Source organism: Nilaparvata lugens, chromosome 9, assembly GCF_014356525.2.
Source record: "Nilaparvata lugens isolate BPH chromosome 9, ASM1435652v1, whole genome shotgun sequence".
Classification (NCBI taxonomy): Eukaryota; Metazoa; Arthropoda; class Insecta; order Hemiptera; family Delphacidae; genus Nilaparvata; species Nilaparvata lugens.
Genome location: NC_052512.1, coordinates 16368494 through 16387784, shown reverse-complemented (window position 1 = coordinate 16387784; position 19291 = coordinate 16368494). Strand labels below are relative to the sequence as shown.

The 19291-nt window shown below is 34.8% G+C and overlaps 1 protein-coding gene across 2 annotated transcripts in view; it reads right to left on the bottom strand.

Moving 5' to 3' along the window:
• LOC120348747 (SPEG neighbor protein-like) overlaps positions 1-19291 on the bottom strand; it is a 441368-nt gene that overhangs the window by 9369 nt on the left and 412708 nt on the right. For both annotated transcript variants that reach the window (XM_039435554.1, XM_039435555.1), the window contains exons 4-5: positions 7614-7741; positions 5217-5385 (exon numbers count right to left, since the gene is read on the bottom strand). In XM_039435554.1, the coding sequence (XP_039291488.1) occupies positions 5217-5385; positions 7614-7741 (297 nt within the window). The remainder of the gene's footprint in view (positions 1-5216; positions 5386-7613; positions 7742-19291) is intronic.

Sequence of the window (19291 nt, the reverse complement as noted above, 5' to 3'; positions counted from 1 at the left end):
TATTTATGTAATGAATGTACGTAGTTTGAGCAAAAATTTCAATGAATTCCTGTGTCTTCTTCAAAACTGTAAAACTTCTTATGACATAATTATCCTTACAGAGACATGGATAAATGAAAACACTCCTTTTACTTTTAACATACCAGGTTACAGAGTAGTTAATAAAAGTTCTAAACTGAATAAGTGCGATAGTTTGTGTATATATGTAAAAGATTCTTTCGACTTTTCTACATTGAACTGTGAGATTGATGAATGCAATTCAATATCTCTTGATATCAAAACGATTAGTGGTAAAACTCTTAAATTTATTGGTATCTATAGATCTCCTAGTGGTAATGTGCCGAGATTTTTATCTAGTTTAGAAAATTATATAACATCAATTCCAAAAGATATTGACGTCTGTTTTGCAGGCGATATCAACTTGAATATGAGTTTAAGTAATCAGCTTATTATTGAGTATGTTGATATTTTTAGTGGAAACGGGTTTAAATCTTACATAAATGGAAATACGAGAGTAACAGAGACTTCCGTCTCCTGTCTTGATCATATTTTTCTGAGAAACAATGATAAGAAATTAAAATGTAAAATAGGCAATATATTGAAGACTCATATTACAGATCACTTCTCGGTTTCTCTCCACTTGGGGTATGTAGACTGTTTTGTTGGTGACATTATTGCCCCAGTAAACATTAAGAAAATAAATTATGACATTTTAAGGCAGGCTATGGCTGAGGAAAAGTGGAGTGCTATCATGGAGGATGTTGTTGATGATGTTGATGATATGGTTGTATATTTCATAAATACGCTTAATAAACATATTGCGAAATCAACTCAGGTAAAAACGGTTACTCATAAAAATAGACCCCTAAAACCTTGGATAGTTCCCGGATTGATAAAATCGATCAATACCAAAGATAAAATGTATAAAAAAATTAAGAAAGAGCCTTTCAATATAAGATTAAAACAAGATTTGAAAAATTTCAGGGTAATATTGAATAAAGTAATTACAACTGCTAAAACACATTATTATAAAAATCAAATTAATAAACACAATAATAACCCCAAGAATCTTTGGAAGTGTATAAATGAGATTATTAATGAAAAAACCACAGGCAGAGATAAGATTACCATTGATGCAAACACATTAAATGACCATTTTGCCTCTGTCGGAATGAAACATGCTCAGAATATCAAAATAACTAATGAAAAAATTGAATTGCAGTTTGAAAAATACGATCACCATTTTCAAAATTCTTGGTTCATTAATCCAGTTTGCTCATCTGATATAGAAAAAATAATTAAAAATTTAAAAAGTAGTTCTAGTCCTGGTCTTGATGGCATAAATAACATGACTTTAAAACACATAGCCGAATACATTTCAACACCTCTATCTCATATTATAAATAAGATCTTCATCACAGCAACATTTCCAAATCATTTTAAAATTGCAAATTTAAAACCGTTATTTAAAGGTGGAGACAAAAGCAACCCCAACAACTATAGACCCATTAGTCTTTTGAGTAACATAGCAAAAATCGCAGAAAAATGCATAAAAATGAGTTTATTGAGTTATATTGATAAGTATAACATTATCCAAAAAAATCAATTTGGTTTTCAAAAAAATAAAAACACGCAAGATGCACTAGCTTATTTTATAAACATTGTCACAAATAATCTTAATAATAATGAAAAACCTTTAGCAGTCTTCTTAGATTTATCGAAAGCATTCGACACGGTTCCACATGATAATTTATTTATTAAACTAGATAAAATGGGTATAAGAGGAATCCCTCTTGATCTAATAAAAAGTTACCTGCAAAACAGATCCCAAATTCTATCTTTAAATTCTCAAGAAAGTTCTGTAACCCTAACATCTTTTGGTTTGCCTCAAGGTACCGTGCTATCTCCAATACTATTTCTGCTTTATGTAAATGATCTTTTAAAACTGAAACTAGACTGTGGTAAACTGGTGTCTTTTGCCGATGACACAGCTATAATTTTTTCACAAAAAAACTGGGAAGATGCTTTCAGGGTTGCTGAAGGTGAAATGTCTAAAATTCAAAAATGGCTTGAACTAAATACATTGAGCTTGAATGTACAGAAAACTAAATATATTTCATTTTCAGCAAATGCAGCTGGAAAGCCTGATAGAAACTTAAAAATAAAACTTCACTTAGAGTGCACAAACAAGGACCTCTGCAGTTGTCCAAGTATTGTAAATGTATGTAATTTAAAGTATTTAGGAATAATTATTGATGAATGCTTGAAGTGGCAGCCCCATACTGCTTTTATAACAAAAAAACTTAAATATATTTCATATAAATTTTACCAAATAAATAAAATATTAGAACTGAAAGATTTAAAAACCGTGTATTTTGCATTGGTGCAATCCATTTTGGAATATGGGATAGTAATCTGGGGTGGAGCTTTTGACACTCATGTAAATAATTTATTCATCACCCAAAAATATATTATTAAAACAATATTAAATAAACATAGACTTTATTCAACTAATCTATTATTTCACGAATTTAACGTTTTGACTTTGAGACAACTCTACTTGAAAAATTTAACAAAATATATTATTAAGTATAAAGACAATTTTTTTATGATAAATGAATCTCATTACAATTTTAGGCCAAATACTATCAATAAATACAAAGTTTATTATGCAAAATTTACACTAGTTAAGAGACAGTTGATATATTTAAGCAGCAAGTTTATAAATATATTACCTTTTAATTTAACACATATAACTAGAGATACCAGTAATGATATAAAAAATTGGATAATTGCAAACTATTTCACTTCAATAGAGAACCTTATTTAAATTAAAATTTATTGTATCCCTTATAATTTATTTACTTTTATCTTTTTTCACATCGAGAAATTATGTGATTTGTAGAAATTTGTGTGATACCTATTTGTAATTTGTGTCATATAGCTTAATTTGAATTTTGATTCAATCAAATTAAATTATAATATAACTAATAATATTATAAGTAATTTAATTAGCTCGATTTGTGATTGTAATTTAAAATAGTTTTATAGAAAATCATGGCAGGAATTTCATTCGAAGCTGTAGAAAAACGCCCGCGCCTTTATGGCTTTAAACTGAAGGAGTACAGCAACAGGGAAAAAGTAACATGTTACTTGAAACTTGTTCCACGAAACGCGTTTCTCCGGTGTGCATCCCGCCTTACTTTTCTTGGCGTATTGAGTTATATCATAGCCACCTCTAATACAAGGCCCCGGCATTAGTTATTTGTGCAACTAGTGCGCAAAGTGACAGTTTGCTGCACCGAAAGAAAGGCGAGGGCGGAATGGTTTGTTGAGTGCAGCAGAGGAACTTTGCACACGTATTTCACATTAAGTTTTTCCTACAGTTACCATTGAATATGAAACGTGGGTAATTATGGGTAGAATTCCCTGAAATCCATCAAATGTATATCTGTGTAATTTTATTATTAATAAATAAAATAGAATGTAGTATGTGTGTTTGAATGGCGGGGCGGCTGTGTGCTGAATGTGGTGGCTGTCAACTGCTGTCATCCACTGTTGTCCACCACCTCAAGATTCTTATAACGTGCACCACAGTCACTGTTACCAACTTAATTTTGATTTTGCTGCACTGGTGCTCCATATAACCTACTAACTATTTTGCGTTGCCATGTTGCAAATCTGGAGTGCAGGAGAAATTTTTCCCGCACTAGAGTGGAAAAGTGATTCTTTGCGTTCTGTAATCAGTGCAGCAATGGCCACTTTTCAAGGTAACTGTAGGAAATAGTTATTTGTGCAACTAGTGCGCAAAGTGACAGTTTGCTGCACCGAAAGAAACGTTTGGTGAAAAAGATCAGCTGTTATTTTTAAAAATCTTTTTCACCAATCATGTATTAGATTGTAGGCCCACACTGCGACGTTGCAATATCGTAGGCCGGGGCCTTGTATTAGAGGTGGCTATGGTTATATGCATTTCACTCCTGAGGAGGAGGTTCATTGGCCTGTTGATGAAGGGGCTGAAATGAAGATAAAATCAGCTGTGCTTTCAGAATTGAGTTTGTTTTTTGATAATTCTTTAAAATAATAATTTCAAGAATATTTCCTAGTTTAGTTACAAATTTCGGGGCACCGAGCTTCGTTCGTTATTTTCATTATTATTGGTAAACACAACACAATTCTCTAAAATGATCGTGTTTATATGTCACAGCTGGCTATATGTCATCTTATGAATTTCGGGGATGCGTAGTTTGATTTTTCACATACTTACTCGCTCACTCACTTTTTTACTATCTACAGCTGTTTCAGCCAAGGATGAATTATTATCCTTTCAATGTCGCTCAGCGAGTTTTCCCAAGGATGAGACCTAGTGAGATCGAATTTTTAAATAATAAATCTACTATGTTCTGAATTTCGTGATCTCGAAAACGGCCCTAACAATTTTCACGAAATTTGGAATATAGTAGGTTTATGATATCAGAATTCAATTGTACTAGGTCTCATCCTTGAGAAAACTCGCTGAAGGACATGAAAAGGATAATTCATCCTTGAAAAACAGATGATGATTTCGTCATCTGTCGATAACAGAAGATGCGTGTGCCTGTGTGGGAGATCAGCTGTGTAATCAATTAGCTTACCGTATCTCGCGAGAAATCTAGAAATTTTAATTGACTCGATCAAAATACAGTAATCTGATTTGTTGACATGAGATGATATCTATCATAATATTCAAAGATAATCATCATTTTACAGTATGTTCTAAGTGATTAGGGAGAGTTATTTTGTTTTTCAATTTGGTTTGTAAACAATCTAAATTAGTAAATTTATGTTTTCAAATATTTGGACTGAAAGATTCACCTGAATTCAAGTGTATGGAGCATAACCTACTTTTTTGAATATTTATAGTGTATAAAAAAATTCGGGGAAGAAACAGTTTTGGGCTGTGCCTGTTAGTCCTTCCCCAATCATTTTAAAGAATTGAGTTATGTTTATCAATAAATAAATAACGAGGAAGCTCAGTGCCCTGATATTGTGTTATCTAAAATTGGGAGAGGAATAGCACAAGGTTACATTATTTTTCCTCTCCCCATCATTTTGATTTTATACTATTGTATAAATTGATGGATGAATAAAGGTATAAAACAAAGTTGAATTGAAGCATGTAAGTTGAATTAGAGCATAAGTTTTTGTGAATTGAATGAGTTTGATTTGGTAGTTACCATTGAGAACATGCACGTTGATGCTCTTAGACTGGGCGTTGGACGGGTTGCACTGATAGCGCCCAGAGTCGGTCGGTCTGGCGCGCTGAATCAGCAAAAAGCTGGTAGTCGTCTCACCCTTCTCTGTGATCACGCTTACGCCTCCGCGCGGCGAATCGTAGCTAATTATCTGCAACATCAGCATTATTTATTTTTTCACAAGAATACAAGATCTTTATTTGTCATAAAATGAAACAAGTTTACAAAAGGCATCGTCAGATTAACAATATTTTCATTTTTTTGACTGAGCGAAGTGAAGTCTAAGATTCAAAACGACGGTTTTGCATTTCTCTTTATGTTTAAATGTTTATATGTTGCGCATTTACGGCGAAACGCGGTAATAGATGTCCATGAAATTTGACAGGTATGTTCCTTTTTTAATTGCGCGTCGACCTATATACAAGGTTTATGGAAATTCTGCATTTCAAGGATAATATAAAAGGAAAAAGTTCATAAGTCAATATTAGAGTGAAAATCAGACTATAGAATAATTATTATTCATCATGAATCAGCTGACAAGTGATTACACAGATGTGTGGAGAAGCCAGTCTATTTATGTTCCGCATTTACAGCGAAACGCAGCAATAGATTTTCATGAAATTTGACAGGTATGTTCCTTTTTACTTTCCTTGCCCCACTACCGTAGGTAAGGAAAGTATTGCTTTCCAAAAAAATTAAGGTACCCCAATTTCAAGTTTTCTATACGTTTCAAGGTCCCCTGAGTCCAAAAACATGATTTTTGGGTGTTGGTCTGTGTGTGTATGTGTGGGTGTGTGTGTGTGTGTGTGTGTGTGTGTGTGTATGTGTGTATGTCTGTGAACACGATAACTCCATTCCTAATTAACCGATTGACTTGAAATTTTAAACTTGAGGTCCTTATACCATGAGGACCCGACAATAAGAAATTCAATAAAATTCAATTCAAGATGGCGGAAAAAATGGCGGATAATTACTAAAAACCCATGTTTTTCACGATTTTCTCAAAAACGGCTCTAACGATTTTCTTTAAATTTATACCATTGATAGCTATTTATAAACCCTATCAACTGACATGAGTCTCATTTCTGGAAAAATTGCAGGAGCTGCGTAATATTCTCGAAAAAAATGGCAAATACTTACTAAAAAACCATGTTTTTCACGGTTTTCTCGAAAACGGCTCTAACGATTTTCTTCAAATTCATACCATGCATAGCTATTTATAAACCCTATCAACTGACATGAGTCTCATTTCTGGGAAAATTGCAGGAGCTGCGTAATATTCTCGAGAAAAATGGCGGATAATTACTAAAAAACTATGTTTTTCACGGTTTTCTCGAAAACGGCTCTAACGATTTTCTTTAAATTTATACCATTCATAAGTCCTATCAACTGACATGAGTCTCATATCTAGGAAAATTGCAGGAGCTGCGTAATATTCTCGAGAAAAATGGCGGATAATTACTGAAAAACCATGTTTTTCAAGATTTTCTCAAAAATTACTCGACTGATTTATTTCAAATTCATACTCTGTATAGTTATTTATCAGCTCCATCAACTGACATGAGTCTCATTTCTGCGAAAATTGCAGGAGCTGCGTAATATTCTCGAGAAAAATGGCTGTTTTGACGACTTTTAAAAAATCATCGGATTTCACAATTTACACAAAGGAAAAAGTACTCTGAAAACAATTTATTATATACACACATATACAGTAGTCTGATCGTAGTTTCAAATAATTATGTTGCCGCCAATCGTCATTATGTTATTTCTCTAAATTATTGTCGTTTAAGAATGAGACTCCCAGTTCAATGAGCAAGGAAAGTTGTGTGAGTGTACCACACCAGATTTTTGGATTTCGCGTCGACGTATACATAGGTATGTTTTTTTTTGTTGAAATTTTGCATTTTAAGGATAATATGAAAGGAAAAGGAGTCTCTTTTGAACGCCAATATTACCGTAAAAATCAGACTTTAAAATTATTCATCATAAATCAGCTGTCTAGTGGACTGTAATACTACCCGTTCAAAAACATCGAACATCTTGAAAATGTATCTGTACATCAACGTTGTAGACAGTTGCAGCCAGACCTGAAAACAGCGCTCACACTCACATTCCGGGACGACACGTCACGGTACGATAGGACAGAAAGCTCTATGTTTATTTAGGATTTTTCCTAGACATTTTAAATTGATAAATTATTCAAATTTTTGATAAAACATAACAACAGGTCAATGTAACTTACTGAGCGCGAGGTCTACTGTTCACAGAACCACTAGTAATAGACAGTAGTCGACAGTAATCGGCTTAGAATTTGGAACATAAAAGACCTATACCATGGGATATCTTCTTATGCTATCTTTTCTCTATGATTATACGTACCGCCTCATTGTGGTTCCAAAATATGTAGGCAGGTGGCTCAGGACTGAATAGCACCATACAGGTCAGGTTGATCGTACTGCCACGGTCTATGAACAGATCGGGTCCCCCTAATATCTGGGTAGTCGGCTCTGCAACAAATCCAATCATTCATCGTCAAAAACATCAATAAAATCTCATATTATCACCCACAATATCTCAGAATTTATAATTTCCATAGAAAGGGAATTTTGGACAAAAACCTCCATACAGACTTACGCGCCAGGAACATGCGCATTTCGCTTTTCATCTTCTTCAAGACTTAGAATTTTAACAGTTCTTGCACTGTACTTTCTCGAAATTACAACTATGGCAAAGAAATACGAGAAGATATTACGAGTAGTCCAGGCCCCAACCCTATCCCTTGTTTTAAAGGGATGAGGGTGGTTTACAATCTCACCCCCCACATTGAATCTGCTATAACAATAGAAGGAAAACATTAAGTAGTGGAATAAAACATCAAATTGAAGAGAAAACAAAGCTCTATCAATCTACGGTGAGCATTCATTTTTATGATGCATTGATGGAGAGTTGTAGGCCCTGAAACATAAAAAAATAGGATTAAAAGCTGTTATTTTAACAATTTTAAACTTTTAAGAGCTTTTATCTCGAAAACTGTTGGAGATATCACAAATCACCACAGCACAAATATTGTAGAAAATTCATCAAGCTTCATTTCTGAATAGTTAGTCATGTCGGTTGAACGCATTTTTCTCAAGATATGAGCGTGTAGACAAAACATTGAAAAATGCAACTTTTAAACCACCTTCATCCCTTTAACACAAGGGATAGGGTTGGGGACTTTTGATATGTTCACCCCCTAACTGGTCTCAACAAAGTTGTGAAATCAAAAATTGTGTTCAAAACATTCTCTCCAAATTCCTTTGTAAATTGGTCTATTTTTGCTGAACTGAAGATCTCACACTCAACACTGAAGCTGCTGCAACAGTCGTGGGGATGTGCGTAAACTTGTGAAATTATACAACAAATTGAAGAGAATTTGATGCTCTATAAGCTTATGATCAGCATGGATTTTTCCCATCGATATTCAAAAAGTTACAAGAGCAAAAATAGCCAAAAATTTAGGGAAAATGTGTTTTTTTCAAAAATCACACATCTTTTAGAGTGGATATCTCGAAAAGTGAAAGAGATATAGAAAAAGTTGTTGGATCAATATTATAGGAAATTATGTAAGCTTTAATTTCTTATGGATTTCTTATGTCTGTAAAATGCATAGTTTTCTAGTTATATGCGAGGAACCAAAAAATGGTACCTTTGAACCACCCCACCCCCTCAGCACAGGGGGTAGGAGTGGGGACTTTTGATATGTTTACCTCCTCACTACCCTAAACAGAACTGCGGGGTCAAAAATTGTCTTCCAAACTTTTCCCTCTATAACACTTCGTTGACTTCATAAATTAGCGGTGTTTCAACAAATAATTGTCGATTCTTCAAGAAGAATATAAAATAATATCCTTCCCATCAACACACGACCGGGTTGTGATGGAATAGACCTGTTGGGAATATTATAACATGTGAATATGTGATTTGGATCTTAGAAATGGATAAGATGGATAAGATAATGGATAAGATGGATGATATTAGAGAGAGAGATAGATAGATATTTATTGATAATTGTTACAAGGCTGTTGCCTATGGTATTTACAAAAATTGACAATAAAATTAAATCAAACTTGAGAGATAAATAATTATTCAACAGCTCTGCATCAGTATAATCAATTACAAATACATTATCAAAGAAAATAATATAGTATATATTAAGCCATCAACATTATACTAGATCACATTAGCATTACTGGAGGAGAGATAATATGTTATTTGCATCCATTTGGAATGAAACTTATCATGAAAGTATACCATGAAATGTTAAACTTCATAACACAATAGAGGGTATATGGAATAGGTAAGGAATAAACTATGAAGGTGGTCCTATTACAAAACATTGTGATCAGACTTTTAATAAATTATCCGCCATTTTTTCCGCCAACTTGAATTGAATTTTATTGGATTTCTTATTGTCGGATCCTCATGGTATAAGGACCTTAAATTTAAAATTTCAAGTCAATTGGTTGATTAGGAATGGAGTTATCGTGTTCACAGACATACACACATACACACACACACACACACACACACACACACAGAGCAACACCCAAAAATCATGTTTTTGGACTCAGGGGGACTTGAAACGTATAGAAAACTTGAAATTAGGGTACCTTAATTTTTTTTGGGAAGCAATACTTTCCTAACCTATGGTAGTAGGGCAAGGAAAGTAAAAAGAAGAGAAGTTATTATGAAACTGTACATGAGATAGGAGCAATGAAATGAGAGCATGAATGCACCAAACCCTGTCAATCATAATGAACTTATGCTAAGGTATTATTTATTAATGATGACAGAAGCCTCGATTTAAACAAAGAGAGAGAGAGACAGACAGACAGACAGACAGAAAGAGAGAAAAACTGATGGAGATATTAGAGATTGATTGGTTGATTGATTGAGTACTTCATTTATGTAGATTACAATATATAGTGGCTTATACACTTATATACAATAGCCTACAATACAGCGAAATTGTTGATGAATTTACATAATATAGACTAACATAATGTGTCTGACCTTTTTAAAAGATGATAAAGAAGATAATTTTGAATAAAATTTAGAATTTAGAAATAGGCAGACACATCTAGAAAATACCTGAGTCTATACCTAATTCATGCAGGTGAACGGGCTAGAGTCAAGAAAACTTCAATTAATCTTGCCATGCCTGATTTAATAGGTTTATACTATAGAATAACACTACAATTTGAAATAATTGAAAAATACAAACAGCTTCAATAAACATTGGCCACTAAAAGCGAACAACAGAAACAACAATTCCATGTTACTTTGTTGACATTCTTCATCTGATTTGGGGGCGCATTACTATCCTTCGTTTAGATAGCAATACGTCACAAAACCAAACAATATCAGTCATAAAATAACAAATTAATTTCAACATGAAATTACTCAAGAAAGAAAAGCCCGTTGAACCCAAATTTCGTCGATAGTAACCCATATAACCCATTTCATAATGATTTTGAATCCCCACTTTTGATTGACATTCTCGACTGAACCTTTGTTTCACTACACTGCACTTTCGTTGGTCTGTACGTTGCTTTATCGTCGGGGTTACAGTATCTTGTTTTTGGCGGTGAACTTTTACCGGTTGAATTTGGCTTGACGGCGACGTCCTCTTACGTCCCTAGACCTGTCGTCTGAACGGGTGTCTTGAAGCGGTGTTACATAAAGTTGCGGAACCAAAGGGGTGGTACATGAAGTTGGTTTGGGGACACACATGAACCGCTGTAAATAAATGTATTACAGCATTAATTTCTAACTCTTCCTACAATTCATCAAAAGCTAAAACAGGAGTTATCTATTGATTACAATTAATTAAATTCTCTCATTCTATTTGAATCCTCATTTTATATAGATTTTTATCTTCAAACTACTGATTCTTTGTATCAGAATTGATGGATCTTTCTTCACAAATAATTCAAAAGTTCTGTTATAATTTAATAAATTAGCGTTCAGTTAAAAGCCTTGACGCCATGAGAAAACACAGTCAGAAAAATATAAAATTGAGTCTTAAACTCAATATGAACATAATCTTAAAAATTTCATTCCAATTTAAAGGCTATCTTCCTGACTTTCAGCAATACTCTACGATAATATATCTCCAGAAACAATAACTCAAATGTAACGTAACTGAAAACTTTCTATACTTCTTTAGAAAAAAATTATAATTATCTTCCATCACTAATAAAATCAAAAGGATTATTCTCAATCAATATTATTAACTTGAAAAATAACAGGCTTTGTTAATACAATACTCTTATGGAAGTTTCAATCAATTAAATTCCCTAAATTATATTTTAACCTTATTTTACGTACCTTAGCGGTTATTTGAAGAAACAATTATTCGTACATGATGAAGAAACACAAACAAACTTTTCAGGACATGGCACTACTAGAAAATTTAAACTTTAATAAAAATAAAACTAGCTCCTACATTAACTAATGATATAAACTTGTAAACCTGCCCAAAAAGGGCGAAACATAATGACTACATCTTTACTCTCGTAGTGCTTCTAGCAAAGTGTCCTCCGAAACGTAATCTGGTCTCTCGGCTGGGGAATCCCCCCACTATTATTGATTAACAGTAGGTTTATTGGTGAAGCACATCATGATATAGGTTTGATGTTTGTTTTTCTAGACTTTTTATGACTTGTGTTGATTAGAAAAGATTATCAATGCCACCACTTCACTCATTGCACTCACAAATTCTAGAGTGTGAAAATAAAATAATTTTTTTAATTAGCTTTGAGTGTTTTAATACATTTTTGGTAATATTTAAACTGCTCTTCTCTTGATCAATCAATTCATTTGGTCTTTCGAAACATGACTTTTCATTGGATTTTCGAATTATGACTCAACATTGGGTTTTCGAAACATTAGTCTTCTTTGGAATTTGAAACATGAGCTTTTATTGAGTTTAAGAAACTTGGATTTTCGAAACATGAGTCTAACCTCTAATCTGAGTGGCCCAATTACATACTGTTGTAGCCTCCAAGTACCTCCTAATTCGGCGCGTTTGTTCTATTGTCCCACGTTATGACTAAGATGTTTGCCGGGCTCAGTCGTGCAGAACCGGCATTTGATTGATGGAACATGTTCAATTTGCGATGAGGAATGATGCTTGTGACACTTTGCAGCACCTGTGCTCTCTCCACACATCCGGCTTTGTGCGCTCCATCCTCTACAGCAGCATCTTGCTTCATGAATCACAATTCGTGTCTTCCTCTCACACAATAGGCTTCTCCTGAGTATGTAGTCCAAGGGTCTCAAACCCTATTACACGAGTAATATGCTTGCTTTCGTGCATTAAAAACTGATCTCCGACAGTGAGTGTAGAGTTGTGTTGATCAAACATCACTCAGTGCTTTTCTGATGGACTGCACCCAGAAAAATCAAAGAAAGTTCCGGATCAATGGAATTCGATATAGCAGAGTATGAGTAATCAGTGGTTTCAGATGAAAAAATCTGGTGTGGCGCACTCACACAACTTTCCTTGCCGTTATGAAAATTGATCACCTGACGCTAGTGTTGTCACGCATCTCAAGTCTACTTATAAACAAAGATCTGAGCCAGCTGGTGACAGGACAATAACGCTGGAGATATACGAGGTCTGCTATCTCTTCATAGTGAATCATTTAATAGAATCAACAGTTTGCAATAATTGGATAATCACATTTTCTCGAATTTCGAGCTTATTTTTAATTTTAGGTGAAAATGTTACTAGACATTAATTGTAGAGATTCTCATGCTTAATCTTTTCCACTCGAAATTTTTCGTTTAAATTGTATCTGAAGCCTGATAATTGAGAATCTAAAATCAAACTTTGCATAGATGGGGCGGAGCTCCTGAAATTTTTACAGATATGGGACTTGTGGCAGTTGATAGAGCTTATCAATGACTATTTCAGGTATAAATTTGATCAAAATCGTTGGAGCCGTTTTTGAGAAAATCTCGAAAAACCCTGTTTTTGACAACATTTTCGCCATTTTAGCCGTCATCTTGAATAGCTTTGGATCGAAATTGTTCGTGTCGGATACTTATAGTGTAAGGACCTTAAGTTCTAAATTTCAACTCATTCGGTTAATTGGGAGATGAGATATCGTGTACACAGACGCACATACACTCATACACACACACACACCACACCACACACACACCACACACACACACACACCACACACACACACACACACACACACACACACACACACACACACACACACACACACACACACACACACACACACACACACACACACACACACACACACACACACACACACACACACACACTCACACACACACACACACACACACACACACACACATACACATACAGACCAATACCCAAAAACCACTTTTTTGCACTCAGGGGACCTTGAAACGTATAGAAATTTACAAATTGGGGTACCTTAATTTTTTTGGAAAGCAATACTTTCCTTACCTATGGTAATATGGCAAGGAAAGTAAAATGGAAATTAAAATGAAAATACCCTTTTATTAGGATGGGCTGATTATGAAAGATGTTTATGATTCATGTGTGCAGCTAAGCAATGAAAACCAGCAACCAGTAACAATCTTTAACTTTCAGATGGAAATAGTAGCGAATCGCTAGTACTAATGAATAGTAGCGCTCATCGAATTTCCATCTAGCTGTTTACCCTGTTGTCAATGTTTGCAGTAGCAGAAGTCTTCGGGGTTTAATTTGGATTACGGCATTTAATTTGGATTTTCGTTTAATAATAATAATCTTGAACTTCGTAGTTGAAACAATATCAGATATTTTCACGTATCACTATAGTCCGTACAAAATAACTTTTTACTTGGGAGGGACATGCAATACTGAGAAAGCATACGCCGGAGGATACAGAGGTGCGATGTTGCCGCTTTGAAGCGGCCAGCGTTCTCCAATTTCTAGTGACTGTTCATGTGCTCATGCTACACATGCGAAGTTTTCTATCTGGAAGCAGTCAGACGACTGACAAATTGGCAACTAAGCTTCTACATATGACTATTAATCACTGTATTTGGCTGATCTCCCTCCATTTCTCTGCGCTGCATTTTCCTCCAAGTCAGAAGTAATTTTGTACGGACTGTAATACCATCAACGCAAACTTACAAAGTAAAGGGGAAATAATTCATCTTCCATTCACCGTCTTGAAATCCTGGATACATAGATTGGTTTCTTCAAACCCAATCCTTCAGAAGAAAACATATTATCCTATTATACTCTGAATATATTTTGTCATTATTATATTGAACATATTATTACAAGTGGCATTAGCAGGCCTCTTAGCAGACAAAATTTGAAAACAATAACTCCGCTACCTCTCATTTTGATTGAATTTGTTTGGCTTCTTAATAATTATAACGACAGCTTTTCAACTTCAACTGAAGGGTTTTACTGCTGATGAAACAATATGAAATTCGGATGCTACTACCCTGGTTGTCTTCTCAATATTATATCCGCTTCGAATGTCAACAATATTGGGAGCTCTAATGCTATTAAAACTTTCTCTTCAGGATGGTCGGCTTTGTGTCTCCATACTTTGTCATGATCAACAAACTCCTACATTTCTAAATACTGAAGATATTAAAATGAAGTTTTCCCGTCACTGAAATCATCGATAGAGAAAAATGTATAAAATTATTAGAAAATCAATCTTGAATTGTTTTATTTTAGGTATGGGCTGTTATTTAGTCCCAATGAAGTTTTTTCCCGTTACTGAAATCATCAATAAAGAAAAATGTATAAAATTATTAGAAAATCAATCTTGAATTGTTTTATTTTAGGTATGGGCTGTTATTTAGTCCCAATGAAGTTTTTTCCCGTTACTGAAATCATCAATAAAGAAAAATGTATAAAATTATTAGAAAATCAATCTTGAATTGTTTTATTTTAGGTATGGGCTGTTATTTAGTCCCAAGCATCCCATTCAAATAAATTCTCAATCTAATTGAATCATGTTGACGTTAATATATGCTTTATATGCACCACAGTTTCACTCCAAAATATGATTCATCCGAGCTTTTTTAAAAAAGATGAAGGTAGATCAATCATGGAGACGTACTGTTAATAATCGAATATCTTTTATAGTCCGGGCGCAAATTTCATTCCGTGGTAATTTTTGGGTAACAGCTGTGGAAGATGTCTCAATTACTTCGATAGGTCTAGCATAATGAGGATCGTGATGATGATAAGTCGAAATCACAGGCAAACACCTCGGAAACATGCGCTGTATGTGAAGAAATGAGTTCTCCAGCGCCCTCCAAAGAAAACCCTGCACGGTTTCTGGTGCGTTTTTCCATAGGCATGAGGTAACAAGCTAGAACTATAAAATCGATTTTTTCATGACTACTTCAAGATAGAGACTTGCAAATGGTCTCAATCTCTTCGTTACAACAAGCCGAATATTGATGATGGAAACAACGAAAATATTCGAAATAATTTAAAAATTCAAGATGGCGGTCATTATTGACAGAAATTTTTATATCGCTTGCTTTTTAGTTATTGTGAGAGATATCGGATTGCTTTTACCACCAAAGTGTTCAGAATTAACCAACCTTATGATGCTCGAGAGAATCGCCTCATTTTGACCACTCTTTTCATGATTTATTCAACTTCAAAAACTTGAAACATACATTTTTCGGGGACAATATTTCACTTTCCACCCTGTAAATGTATTCGCAGTAGATATACACTAGTCTTATTGGTACAGTGTTCTAGTATATTCCCAAAGCTTCAAAATGACATCTGGTCGGAGGCTGTAAGTCCATATTCCACGGCTGGAGCGTCATCGGAAAAAGAGAGAAAAGTACTGTTGGCAGCGGAAAACACGCTTCTTCCACCAAATGCCAATCACAACAATTAGAAAACCGTGTAACTCTTGACTCCTTGAAGGTACAAACTTGGGAATGGTATCAATCTCTTTGTAATTATGTGTAGGAAGAGATTATCCATGATGGCAACCTCAAAAATGTTTGTCATCATAAAAAAAGCAAGATGGCGGAAAAATTATGTCGATTTTCAAGAAATCGTCTGTAATTTTAATAATGTCGAGGATATCGGATCAAATCAGCCATCTGGAAGCTCCAAAATAATCATACTACAATATCGGAAAGATTTATCAATTTCCAACAACTTTTACTATGGTGAATGTAGCTTCAAGCTCTTGAAATAGGCCTACACCTATGCACTTAGACTGTCTCAGTTCCGCTTCTTTTAGGATTTTGCAGGCACGATACCGTTCGCACACTTCACCACACAACGAGATAGTACGACGAAAAACCGCTGAACTCCTTCCAAGTTGCCGGGAGAGAGTACCGTTGCAACGAGAGATAAGGCTGATTCCTCCCCTAAGTTATGGTGGTGAGGGGTGAGGACCCTCAATTGCAAAAGACAGAAACAAAAATCTCTATTAATCTGAATAAAATCATGGATCAGAGGGGAGCTTCAAAGAACACCTTTCTGAGAGAGGATACAATAATTATTAAATTACAATTTTACAAAGACATTCACATTTATAATATCACAGAATTGAAAGAGAATATATTTTTATTGTATTGAAGCTGCATGAGTTGAAATAATAGCTGACTGGCACCTTATCTTATCGTTAGTAATAGTCGCTCGCTATCCATCAATTCTAGCTATGCCAGCCCGCTTACAAAATGTGTTGTCACACTATTAACAAAGTTTTCTATTGTTTATGCCAACTGTCATGTAACTATCTTGTAGAGTATAATATAAAGCATATAATGTTTGTAGAAGCTACGTTGCAACTAGACTACCTATTACAAATATCGGATTATTCAAATTTATGATTATGTAGTATCCTGATGTGTAATTCATCATAGCTAATTCGTTGCTGTCGGGCAGGTTTGGTGTTTGTATTGGCAAGAAACCGTGAAACACATTTGAGAAATGTGTTGCTGATTTCTGTGTTATAGATCATGTTGAGCAGTGTTGAAGACTCGACCTGGTAATGGTGCTGATGATGCATTATAACAATATTGGCACGGTGGCGTTGGAAGGCATGAGGCATTACCCGAATTGCATTGCCAGTCCATTAGGTTAATCCGTCGCTGACAACGAGAATACTTACTTGTCCATTGCATTCGCATTGATGCAGTGATGCTCGCCCCGGCCAAACTCCCTCCGACAACCTTTGCCACTAAAACTTGGCCATTAAGTGTGTGCAAAAGCAATCACTGTGTTGGCCGACCTACGCCAATGCATTAACACACACATTGCATTAATGCATCCAACTGAGTGCTGACCTCTCTTTACAAAAAATATCGGGCACCGAGCTTCGCTCTGGAGTACAACAGCATAAACAATTTATTACAAAAGAAGGAATTATCATAACATTCATACAGAGATTAATTCCCAGAGGAATGCAAAAATTCCCCTCACAAAGGCCTAGTTGCACAAAAGCCGGTTAAATTTTAATCCTGATTAACTTCACTTGAACCAAATCAGAAAAGACCATTTCAAAAAGATGGATCTACTGGAATTAATCAGGATTGAAAATAACCCGGCTTTTTTGCAACCGGCACTAAGTACCTGATTGAATGATTACAAAAGTTCAACAGCTGAGTAATAATTTTGACACAGTCCCACACACATGAACTCGCTCACTCACTTCCATCACCAACAGACAACGAAATAATTATTATCATCTGTTTTTCCAAGGATAAAAATAATTATCCTTTTAATGTCCTTCAGCGAGTTTTCCCAGGGATGAGACCTAGTGCAATCGAATCTTTATATTATAAACCTACTATGTTCTGAATTTCGTGAGAATCGTTAGAGTTGTTTTCGAGATCCGGTGAAATACAAACATATAAACATATACACATTTAAACACCCAAACATATAAACAGAAGTTGCTCGTTTGATAGTATAGGATTTCATTGTCTTGGGGTACTAGCTTCCCCATTACATTGTATTCAGTGTACAAAGCTTCATAAAGTTTCTCACCTGATTGATATTATTGGAAGCAACCAGATGCTTTTTTCTAATAATGTTTTACGTTTCATCATGTGTCATTGAATGTCCAATTCGACAACTTAAATTTTTGAGAAAAGGTAATTAGATAGTAATTAGTGTTATTGTCCACGTATGATACTGAAGATACAGAAGGATACTGGTATCCTCCTTATACATTTTAAATTCGACTCCAAGATTGAGGGATTGATTGATTTAAACAATTAAAAATGTATATATCACAAACGCAAAGAAGAATATTCTTGAGTATAAGCAAGGTATGTTCCACAACTTTATTCCATAAGAGAGGATAATTGAATTCTTCCATTTCCAAGGATGAACCATTAACCTTGGAAACAAAATATTACTTAACTAGATTTACTCCATTATTCCTCTATTTGGTGATATTTGGTCATCATCCTACTCTATTAGTCTTTAATTAGTACTGCAATAATTTTTGTAGCTCTTTCCTACCAAGTGTTGGGAAAATATCCACATTATTTGAATGATTTTCACGTTTCCTGCCTATACATTACGGTAATGATAGAAATAACAATGAGAATTTCAAATCTACTGTGGAATAAAACCTGGATGTCATATCACGCATATGATCATACTTGCATATCGCATTCGCGGTGTCATGTATTTCAGGAAACCTTTTTTCTTAGTGCCGTGACTTGAATAACAGGTCTATGTTACTAGACTTTATGCGTCTGCGCACAGCTAGGTAGGGTGGTGGGGGTCGCACCTTTCTTAGAATCTCTTGTACGGCTCAGGAGGAGGAAAATGATGAAAGAAAGAAGGATTGTGGGGTGATGTTGCGTCTACCGCAGTGCATAGAATCGTGATTTGTAGAGACCCAGTTGACACCGGCCTGTTCTGCATATTATCCTTGTCATGAATCCGGGGAGGCGTCTCCTTCACAGCCTTCCGAAGGTGTCAATTCATTTCTGCTAAACGAACCCCTCCCTGTCTTTTCTATCGACATAGAATTGCTTCGACCCTTGATCCTGTC